Raw genomic sequence first — 11,853 nt, forward strand, 5'->3', positions numbered from 1 at the left:
TCTTGGCCACTTTTGGTTCACATAATTTTATGGTTCTTGTTCTTTTGGATAGCACTAGTCATTTTCATAAGATATGCCAAAACTACATGAAAATATTTGGTCCACATAATTTTATGGTTCTTTTTGTTTTCAATCTCCCTAGATAAAACTGCAATTTTCTTTCCTTTTTCGGATAGCATGGCTGCACTTTAGGCCGATGTTGCATACACAAAAAATTCAATGATATTTTTTACAATAGTTAAGTTAAGAATTTTTTATTGGTTCTTATTTAAATTCACCATTGACATCACTTTTTACTTACCACTAGCAACTTGTTACATCAATCAAATGACAAATATTTTGATTTTTTTTTTATAGACTTTCTAGAATTTTATACCGTACATTTAGGTTTTGGATTTATCTTAATTCAAGATATAAAGAAAAAAAAAACGATTGTAGAAATTTTTGTTTATATATGCATCATGCATGAGGCATGCTTGTTACAAATGGTGCCTCATTTGGGAAATCGTGCATGGCAGGGGGTGGAGATATTATCAGTGGCAAACAGAAGGGCTTAGAACCCTAGGTATTCCAAAGACATCAGAATTGCAACTAGTGTTTCTGCTAAATTGTGAGCTTTAATGGATGGGCTTGTGTATTGCAAGGAATGCCCAAGCGGTTGAAGTAGAATTAGGCTGCGTTTGGTTCGGCAGTAAATGGTTTCCGGGTGTAAAATGATTTCAGCTGAAAATATTTTCGGGAAAAGAAAATATTTTTAGGTGTTTGGTAACATTTGAAAAAATACTTTGAAAAATATTTTCAGGTGTTTGGTTGTCATCTTGAAAATATTATAGAAAATACATTTTGTATTTGTTGCTCACATTTTCTCACATTTTCTCAACTTCCAAACAAATATCATTTCCTGATCTAGAACAACAAAACCCAAAAAAAAAAAACTCATCAAATTTTCTCAATGAAGCACAACAAAACCCAAAAATAAAAAAAAGCTCATCATCAAAAACCAAATCCGGTCAGATAGAACGAAGACAGAGAGAGAGAGAGAGGCGGCGCGATGGCGAAGGGAGTTCGCGCCGGCGCGGTGCGGCGATGGCGAAGGCGAGATCGCGCCGGCGCGGTGCGGCGATGGCGAAGGCGAGATCGCGCGGCGCGGCAACTGGCGATGGCGAAGGCGAGATCGCGCGGCGCGGCGACTGGCGATGGCGAAGGCGAGATCGCGCGGCCCGGCGATGGCGATGGCGAAGGCGAAGGCGAAGGCGCGATCTCGCCGGCGCGGTCTGGGTGCTCTCTCTCTCTCTTCGTGCTCTGTCTCTCTCTCTCTCTTCGTGCTCTCTCTCTCTCTCTTCGTGCTCTCTCTCTCTCTCTTCGTGCTCTGTGTGATAATTTTCTGGAAAATTTCAATTTGAAGGTAAAATAGACATGGAAAACGTTTTCCGGGTGGGGAGGGTTTATTTTCCGGTCAACTGATTTCATTTTCCGTTTGACCAAATTTTCAGGTGTTGCCAAACACCCACAAATGCTGAAAATATTTTCCGGAAGTGATTTACTGTCGAAACAAACGGACCCTTAGATGCAAAAGCAGTGATGGAATGGGTATCAAACTCTACTACCCTTAATTTTGCCCAATCTACTTATTTCGGATTTCAAGGAGTTACCAAGTCAAATCCCCAGAGTAAAGATAAGGCATTACTTTCGTAAAGCCAATTAATGTGATGAAATTCTTGCCAAGGGAAAAGTACTCCAGCAGTAGGATTTTGTGTGTTTTGATGAACCTCCTCAAGATATTATTCTGTCTTTGTATTATGACCATGGTTTTAAAAACCGGACTGACTGGCCGATCCGACTAGTTTAACCGAGAACTGGCCTTCAATCCGGTCTGGTTATGGGCAAAAACCAAAAATAACTTGAAAACTGGAAAAATTTGAAAACCGACCGGTTCAACTGAAAAATCAGGAATTGGCATGGTCGAATCGGTTATTGACTGGTTGGGGTTATCTGACTTTCCTAGCCTAAAATTACGTCGTTTTGGTCCTAAAAACTAACCCTAAAGTCCTTAGTTCACTTTCTCATCTCACGATCACTCATCACGCCTCTTCTCTGAGTTCTCTCATCTCTGTGACTCTCACTCACCCGCTGTTTTAAAAACCAGATCAGACCTACCGGTTCAATTGGGAACTAGGAGCCAGTCCAGTCCGATCTGGTAAAAATCCCCAAAACTGGGTAAAAACTAGTAAAAAATCGGGGTTGAACCGAAATTTTTTTTTTAAACAGTTCGATGCTCGGTTCGGTTTATAAAACCATGCACTCACCTACTCATGACTCAACTCAACTCAAGCTCTCTCTGCCTCACTCTGTTTTTTGCACCTCTCTCTGCCTCACGCTCACACACAGTCTCACGCTCGTGCCTTTCAATTTTTTTTTTCCTTCTCATCCTCATGATGTCTGAAGTTTTTTTTTTTTTTCCTTCTCAGTCTCACCCTCGCCCTCTGAGCTCTACTCTCTGCTTCTCGGCATTTGGGTTTTGTCATTTTGATATTGATTTTGATTTTCTCAGTTTTTTTTTTTCATTTCTCTCGACTTCATCAAGTAATAATTAATATTCTTTTCTTTTTTATGATTTTGATTACTTGATTTTGATTCTGATCGTTTATTTTTTATTTTTTTTTTCAGATTCTCAGATTCTCAGTTCATGTTCTCGGCTTCATCTCAGGTTCTCCTTCTATGACTTCACTGGTAAGTGGTAACTTCTATCGTTAATTCTCCTTTCAATTATTAGTTTACAATAGCATTTTAGTTTATTTGAGATTTTTTGTATGTTGTCGATTTGATTTACAAAGCATTATTGTTTGTGAAATATAGTTTACAAAGTATTATACTATAGTTTGTGTATGTTATGTTGATGAATTTATTTGTTGACAAAATGGTTGCTGCCAGTCTGAAATTGTTGAGTCCGCCTCTGCCAATTTGAAATTGTTTGTGGATGTAAATGTAATAACTAATGAACTTATTTATTTGGTTTTGTTGAAAGTTTATTATGTTAAGGATGATTATTTTGTAATGTTATTATGTTAAATTCTTTAAAAAGATGTTATAAACTTGTATTTTTTTTAAAGGAAACATATTTATTACTATTGGTTTGTCAGTTTTAGTATATTAAAAAATTATATTATTTATAGAATTTAAATAAATAATAGTTATATTGTTTATGACATCACCAGTTCGACCATCAGTCAGATCCCAGACCGACCAGGAAACCGATAATTAGCTCCTCAACCAGTTCTTTCATCGAACCGATTTTTAAAACCATGATTATGACTATTGGCATGTACTTTGAGAGAGACAATGCTCAAGTGTTTCTGTTATGAATTAATATAAGCATCCTCTTTTACCATACATACATACATACATACATACATATATATATATATATATATAATGATTTTAGTTATAACCTTACTCAGCTACTCCACTAAATCTATCGTATTTGACTACTTGTCAAGATATCACTGTTGTATATCATACAAAATAAAATATTACTAATCAAATAATTATTTACTCATAATAGAGGCACTATAAGACTACAAAATAGAATTTCTGTATCTAACAAATGATGTCAAGAGTTTCATAACTCAAAAATTTTGGCACTTTTTGGGAGATATGATAGGTTCAAATCTCTCCTCTCAAACTATCAAATTAAAAAATAATAATTAAAAAAAAAATCTAAGACGAAAGGAAAAAGTACTGCAAGAGAAGGCAAACCATAGCATTTGAAACTCTGAATTCTTACACACAGTTTTGGCATTACTTATTTCTTAATAAATACAAGAAATAAAAACTACAAGTCTACAACAACAGCTAGGAAACAGAAGACAATACGCAAGGGACTATGAATTGGGCTCAAAGGCGGCCTGTTCGTGCCAAACTCCATTCAAGTTTGACTGCCACAATCGTACCACGCCATCATTTCCTGTGGTTGCCAAGGTCATCCCACTCATGTCCCATTCCATCTGCCATACCTGATTCCAAAATTGACAAACATTCAATTGCTTTCAACTCATTGACATTCCTTTTCTCGAAATACAAAATAAGGTGCAAACAATTGTCCTAGGACTCGGCCCTGTTTTGCATGTTTATTCTAACATAATAACTCACATTTTAAACAACATTATACACGTTTTCACACATATTTTCACCCACAAGTATATCAAAAACACTCAAACAACATAATTCAAACTTATCTCCCAAACAACCCCTCAATTGCTTTCTAACATCACACACACATATTGGTGAACTATACATGCACCCTCCACCCATTTTTATGGGAGAAGGAATTTCCATTTGCGCTAGAGAACATTGACACATCTTTCACATTTTTCACCCTCCTTTTTTGAAAAGGCTCCATAATTAAAATCACAGCATTCATACTTTAAAGTTAAAAAAATGGGTAAATTATAAAATTGGTCCCTATCTTTTACACCATATTTCAATTTGATCCTTAATCTTTTAATTGTGTTAATTTGGTCCCTAAGCTAGTAAGCTTTTAGTGTCGTGTCAATTTAGTCCTTGCCATTATCTCTTAAATAAAAATTGCTGACGTGACAAATGACCTACATAAAAATAATAATATTTTTCCATGTCAATGGACATCTATACTGCCATGTCAATTATTATTATTTAAAAACTAAAATAACTTACACACTTTGAAACGTTTTTTGAAACGCTAAACCAAGCTGAAAGCCCTCTCGCAATTTGACTAAACCAGACCTCCATGGCTAAACCTTCAATACTTTGGTCTTCTCACTTGTCTCACTGCCATCATGGCAGTGGCCTTGAACTTGTCGTCCCTGTTTTTGCTCCCTTTATTCTCACCCTTTCTCTCTCTTCGCTCAAACTCAGGAAGGACTCGACTGGACCATCGTTGTTGCTACTACTCTATCACTCTGTTTGCTTTCTCATTCAAGTCCAATATGGAAATTGAATTCTACAGTAAACCCAACGGTAATTTCCATGGAAGTTACCAAACTATTGGACAAATATCAAAGGTTAGCAGCAAGCCAACAACACTCCTGGTCCTGTAACCTTCTATTTGTTTTTATTCTCTGTTTTGTTATTATCCTAGACATGCCAAACTTGGGCTGGTTTTGTGTCTCCAAGACTTCTGTATACACACGATTCAATTTTAATAAAATTTCTATCATTTACTCAAGAAATCATTGTATCTTTTCAATCCAAGCTCGCCTAATTGAAAACAACTAATAAATTCCCATATTCAATTTAGAATATCATATTTAAAATATTCATATTGTTGCACACAATTTTGATACAAATTCAAATCCCAATACCAACAAGGAATTGTCAAGCAACCCAATACAATGGAGCACAACTGTATACCACATGCCAATTTTAAAACCCACAACAAAAACAAACCCAGTTACACAATCAACCACAAAACAAAAACCTATCTTGTTTGACTGAGTTAACGCAAATTCTGATACAATCCCGAAAACTAATGCGAACAAAAAATAAGAACAAACAATGATGGTTCCAGCTAAAAGTCCTTCTTGGGTTTGAGAAGTCAGACAATCTGGCCGGATTAACCAATCTGGGTTTGAGAGAGAGAGAGAGAGGGTGGGAATAGAGGGAGTGACAAAGGGATGACAAGTTCAAGGCCATCACCGGGAAGGCGGTGGCGAGCGGTGAAAGTATTGAATGTTTGGCCATGGAGGTATGATTCGATCAGGTTGAGAGATGATAAGCTTCACCTGGGTTTTAGCTTTTAGGGTTTTTTAAGCAAAATTAGTTTAGGTTTTTTTTTTTTTTTTTTTTTTTTTTCAGGCCATGTGGCAGTCTGGATGGCATAAAAATAATTTTTTATTGTCACTGGTAGTCAAGTCAGCATTTTTCATTCGTCACTTAACGGCAATGACCATTTTTACACAATATCAAAAGGTTTGGGACTAAATTGACATACATCATAAAGATTAAGAACCAAATATGTAGTTTACCCTAAAAAAATTGTGCATCCAAATTATGTCCAAAACAAAAAAGGAATGATTATAGTTGTTCAAAACCACTATGTGCTCCTTGTATGCATGTTGTTGTGGAATTGCAGCTTCAACCATCTTATCTAAGTTCAAGAATTATTGTACAAAAAGTAGTAAGAAAAAATTTAAAAAGATGCTATTAATACCTCGCCTTCGTGACCAGAAAGCAATGCAACTTTCTCCACTGAGAGCCTTCCATCTAGGTCAGGGTCCAACCCAAGATGCCATATTGCAATTCCCTTGAGAGTTGCAACAGCAATTACTTCATATGGTCTGAAAGAGAATTATACCAGTAACACCATTAATCAGAATAAATTAGCAATGCTTTGTTGTTCCACCAACCGAGGAATACTCGCAGAATCAGAGGTGAAGACAACTTGAACCAATTAGTTTGAAATTTTTCTCACATCCAATCACCTCACATGAAATTGCTAACCGTCACATTCAATCATATGAACCTATCAGGAAGTTTGGACTACTAGGTATAATATGCAGTATCACTAGAAAATAGAAACAATATTACCTGCCAATGTTTGGTGCCCATGTGACAGCATGAACTCGATCACCTTTGTCTCCAGGCAATGCCAACTCTGCAACTGGAAGCCATCTTTGGTGAGCCTGGTCAAATTCCCATACCTGTAGGAACCTACTTTTGTGATTAACTATGAACTATCAAATTTCATGTTGAAAGTTCATCCACTTTAGCTTAATCACTAAAATTTAACATAATTCCAACTAATAAAGACCTCTTTTACAAAGCAAAATATATCTCTTAAAACTGGCTCCAAAAGCACACTTCGTGAAATAAGCGCCACATAGATGGTTTTCTGTTTTGAAGGATAAGAAAAATAATGAACCACATCAATCATGATGATGACTTTCTCACTAAGGACTTTCTATTTTTATTCTTTGGATTGCTCTCCTTAGCATTGCTCTTAATATTGTTGCACTAAATAGGAAAGTCCAACCAAAGATACAGAACAATGATTGCAGTAGCAACGTGATGAAGTCACAAATTCACAGACCACAATCCTGCTTGTGTCTAAACCTTAGAATATGCATTTGTTGGAGAATATAAGGCATGTGTCGGAGACTTGAATTGCATCAACACCCAAGAGTTTGGTTACGCTAAAATCTCCCCGCCCCCCCTTTGGGTTACACTTAAACAAAAAAGTTATCCCTGTTGGATTTGATGGTACAATCTTTGTATTTTCAAAAAATTTGAAATGTACAACCTTCAGGTTATACTTAATGAGTGGGGCTTCAAGACTAAGTTTGACATAAGATTCATGAAGGTCAAACAGCACCTTTCAAGTATTATGCTAAGAGAGAAGAAAGTCATGCCTAAGATAAGATGAATCAAGTGTACCCATAACACACAATAGGCTACAGCTACACATAAAATGCATAAGAAAGCTGGACTACAAAGTATACCTTGGAGGAATTTAGTTGTGGTGTATCCGAGTTGTAACCCAAAACGAAACTTGAATCTTGGCTTTCACCTCTATGTGGATTCCATGATATAGATGCAGATATGCACGAAGCCTTACCAAATGTAGAGACTGACTCAATAACACTCTGAAATTCAGCCTGCCAAAAGAATGACATGATGTTGCTGATGAAAAGATAGAAGTACAGTCTTCAAACAATCATTGATTGCTAAAACATCTAAATACCAATGTGAGACAAAATATTTTTCTAATGCAACCTAAGACCTTCATACAATTGCTTCCCAGTATCATGAATGAATTATTAAATTGTTACTGTAGAATCCACCCAACTTCCTAAGTCGATGTGTGCATAGAATGGGAGCAACTCAACAGCACAATGAGATGATTGAATATTTATTTCCTTTTCTAATCATTCATTAGATTAAAAAAAGAAAGAAAAATTCAAATTCCTATTGCATCAAAATGAGAAGAAACTAATGAGAAAACTTCTCATTTTCTAGCCGTTCCAATCATCCAGTAAAAAAAATATATATATACAGGAGGCATTTCAGAGAAAGCAAGGATTTGATGATAAGTTACAGGAAATGAAGACTACAAAAAGAAATAAATAAATAAAATAAAAATATGAAATGCGCGAAAGGACATAAATGTTACTATCTATCTATGTATAAATATACTGAAAATTTTTTATAGGAAAATTAAACAAAATGGTTTTCCAGATTGCACAAAACCTCAAATCATTAGCAATTCTAAAAAGTGGAACTGTGGATGATAAAAACTGGCAGAATTGAATAAGATAACCACCTGAAGTTGCCAATTCTTCATCTCCAAGGAATCCAGGAGCTCAAAGACTTTCACATGGCCATCTGAATGTGCAGTAACCTATATTGTATATTCAAACAATGCATATTATAATCAAAATTTCAGCGCTATATTCTACTTCATTTTCATTTGAGATGATCACAACTATTGTTGAGTTGTAATATAACATTAATATTCCACAATTCATAATGTTTCATCCTCAAAGTGCACCGATCGTTCATAAAAATATGTTAGGAGGAAGGGGCCGGATAGACATTGAAAGCTACATTGGATCAGATGAAATAAACCAAATGATACAAGCATAATCAGAAATTAAAAATCAAGTTTTGACCACTACAAGCAATACATTAGATATGAAGAAAAGCTGTATCAGCACTTGAAGCTCACCATTTTCAAACTTGTCAGAGAGATTCCAAATTGGATATCCAGCACTTTAGATGAATTGCTTTTAAAGCTCTTGCACAGCTTCCATTTAAGAGGTTGCGCATCTAGTGAATAACAAAAGGCACACAAAAACAAATGAGCTCAACCTTTTAACATTCATTTAAATAAAACCTCTACAACGTTTTGTATCACAATTCACAACAATAGCAAACCCAAAAAAAAGGTCACATTTAAGAAAGTCTAACAACAAAAAAAATCAGTAATTGGGTCAGAAATTTTTTTTAAAAGATAAGACTGTTTATGTGTCAACCATAAGGATGACAGCATCTTATTGCACATCCTAGTGATATATCCAACACATAACCATGGCATGAATCATGATACTCATCACACTAGGTCAAACAAGATAATAAACTCAAAAGATACCTTCTACGACCTCCTCCCATAATGACATGGTTCCATCTGCGCAAATGCATGCAACTGCATCTCCATATTCCGGAGGGACCCAAACAACCTTCACAATGCCAGCCTGAGCCTCATGTATCTAAAAAAAGTTCACAAGAAAAGTCATAAATATCAATTGAAGACCAGCTATAGAGACACAACAAAGCTAGTGCAGTCCACACTTGCAAAACATTTGGCGAACCCGAAAGACACTCATAAACTATCCAATGGACGACCACAGGCTTAGCTATCAAAACAACACTATCATCCAACTTTCAATTCACATCATTTACACTAAACATAGTTAAAATTCAATCCCAATTCTACGGCACATCCAACTACTAAACCTAGCCCTTTATCTTAACTTCACAAACCAAATGCACTTTCAAAGTAGCATCAAATTTCAAAATTTCCTTAGACTACAACAAACAAAGCATTAGTCCCCAAATTTTGAGGTTGGCCATGGACTCTTGACAAATTAGTTAGGATCGGTCATATGTATACTTTTCTTCCATTCTGCTGCATCTAAAATCATACTTTCTATTACCCTCTTAATTGACATGTCCTTTTTTTACTACTTATACCAATGTGATTTTTGGTGTTCCTCTCCTATTTTTCGTTTCTTCAACTTGGATCAACTTACTCTTTCTTGCTAGTGCATTAGTCCATCTCTTTTGAACATGATCAAACCATCTTAAGTGATTTTTCCTCATCTTTTTGTCACTAAGGGCTACCCCAATCTTTAAATGAATTTCCTCAATTCGAATCCTACTTTTCTTGTATTTTCACTTATCCATCTTAAAATACTCATTTCAACTACACTCATTTTATGAATATGTTGCTTCTTAATAACCCAACATTTGGTACCACAGAGCATATCAGGTCATATAGCAATCTTATAAAATTTTCCCTTTAACTTAAGAGGTATTCTATGATCGCATAACACTCTTGATGCTTCATCCACCTTGCTCTTATCCTATCACCCTACTCTTATCCTATGGTTCGTATCCTCTTCAATTTCTCCATCTTTATAAATTATTGATTCAAGATATTTCAAGTTGTTGCTGTTTTATATCTCTTGACCATCAAGTCTTACCGCCACTTCATTTCTATTTCTACTTTTACTAAAATTACATTCCATAAACTCTGTTTTAGTCCTAATTAATTGAAAGTGTTAGGTTCTAGAGCGTCTCACCAAATTTCAAACTTGGCATCAACTCCACTTCTAGTTTCATCCAATAAAACTGCCCCCACCTTGGTTGCCTTAGTGGTAATGGAGAGTGCCTGAACTAACTGTAAACCCATAAGTCTCAGGTTCAACACCTAGTTAAGGCATTTCGCAATTTACCCAATGCCTACTCAGTGGGGATGTGTAGGCATCCGGGGTTTGCCCCTCAAGGGTGGTCCCACTGACCCATACCATGAGGGGGTTCTTTGTCATAAAAAAAAAAAAAAAAGTTTCATCCACTAAAACTATATCATCTGCAAATGGCATACACCAGGGCACTTCCACTTCCTCTTGGATCGATTTAGTGAGCTCATCCATCACTAGTGCAAGGAGATATGAACTTAGTACTGATCCTTGATGCAAAACTCTAGTAGTGATAATAAACTCACTTGCGATTCCTCCACTTGTTCTCACACTAGTTACAGCTCTGCCATACATATACTTAATCAACTTAATATTCTTTCTTTTCCAAAATCCACCACATAACCTCTATACGGACCCCATCATATGCTTTCCCTAGACTGAACATGAAATATTTACCAACCAATGCGTATATCAATATGTAATTTAACTTGAACGGAAATTCACTTTTGAATTTGGGAAATTATTGTTTCACGCTCCCTAACATACACTATTTCACACAATGTCCACACTTTATGCACGATCTAAAAGAGTGTGCATACATTAAAGACCAAAATGCAATCACTTAGCCAACACACACACATAAACATGAAGTGAAGGTAATTCGTAGATAAAGCAAATTTATAAAGTGAGAGGTGTGAGTGAAATTACAAACCCTAGATTTGGAAGTGCAGGTGAAGGAAGAAGAAGTAGAAGCTGGGTCCTGAGAATCGAATATGGAGAGGGTTCCGTCGGCGGAGCCAGTGGCGAGTCTCTGGCCACAGTGGTTCCAGGCGGAGCAGATTGTGCCATTATCAAAGGTCGCCAAAGATTTCTCCATGTCCGTACAATTCTCTGAAACTGAAACTGTGTGAGCTTTTCTGGGTTTTTTGTGGGGTTTAAAAGTTTTTAAAGCAAAGTTCGGTGATTTGGGGGATTGTTAAAACGCAGCGTTTTAGGGAAATGAAGTTTCGAAAAACGGCGGGCCGTATTAGTTATGTGAACCATTTTATGAAAATCAACGTATTGTCGTTTGATGGAAGGCCCAAATGGCCACAATTACAGCGTAGCCTGGCCCAGAGTGAAAATTGTGAAACCCAACTTAGTTTAGAGCCCATTTCCCTTGTCAACTCTTAATCAATTGGGCTCATGGGCTTTATTATGCTTCTTGCATAATAAACTTGACTTACCTTGGCTATGTGTTAGAGATTTCTATGAAATACTTTATGTGAAAGAGAAATTTAGTGGAGCTCAGTGCCCTCTTGGCAATGTTTCAACAGTTAAGTTTGGACAGTAATTTGGTTTGTATGAGTTTTTCAGGAATTTCTTTTACTTGATGCAACCACAGAGATGGTAGAGCTAC

At 36.2% G+C, this 11,853-nt stretch overlaps 1 protein-coding gene across 1 annotated transcript; it reads right to left on the reverse strand.

Annotated features, from left to right (window-relative positions):
• Positions 1–3,734: 3,734 nt before the first annotated feature.
• On the reverse strand, positions 3,735–11,387 carry LOC142638231 (protein SEH1). Its single transcript, XM_075812253.1, has 8 exons — positions 11,167–11,387; positions 9,125–9,242; positions 8,702–8,802; positions 8,297–8,374; positions 7,476–7,631; positions 6,565–6,677; positions 6,188–6,314; positions 3,735–4,013 (listed from the first exon to the last, which is right to left on the reverse strand). The coding sequence occupies exons 1-8, from the start codon at positions 11,329–11,331 to the stop codon at positions 3,882–3,884; spliced, it is 990 nt and encodes a 329-aa protein (XP_075668368.1). The 5' UTR covers positions 11,332–11,387; the 3' UTR covers positions 3,735–3,881.
• Between the last annotated feature and the right edge of the window lie 466 nt (positions 11,388–11,853).

Source organism: Castanea sativa, chromosome 1 (assembly GCF_040712315.1).
Source record: "Castanea sativa cultivar Marrone di Chiusa Pesio chromosome 1, ASM4071231v1".
In the NCBI taxonomy this organism is placed as follows: Eukaryota; Viridiplantae; Streptophyta; class Magnoliopsida; order Fagales; family Fagaceae; genus Castanea; species Castanea sativa.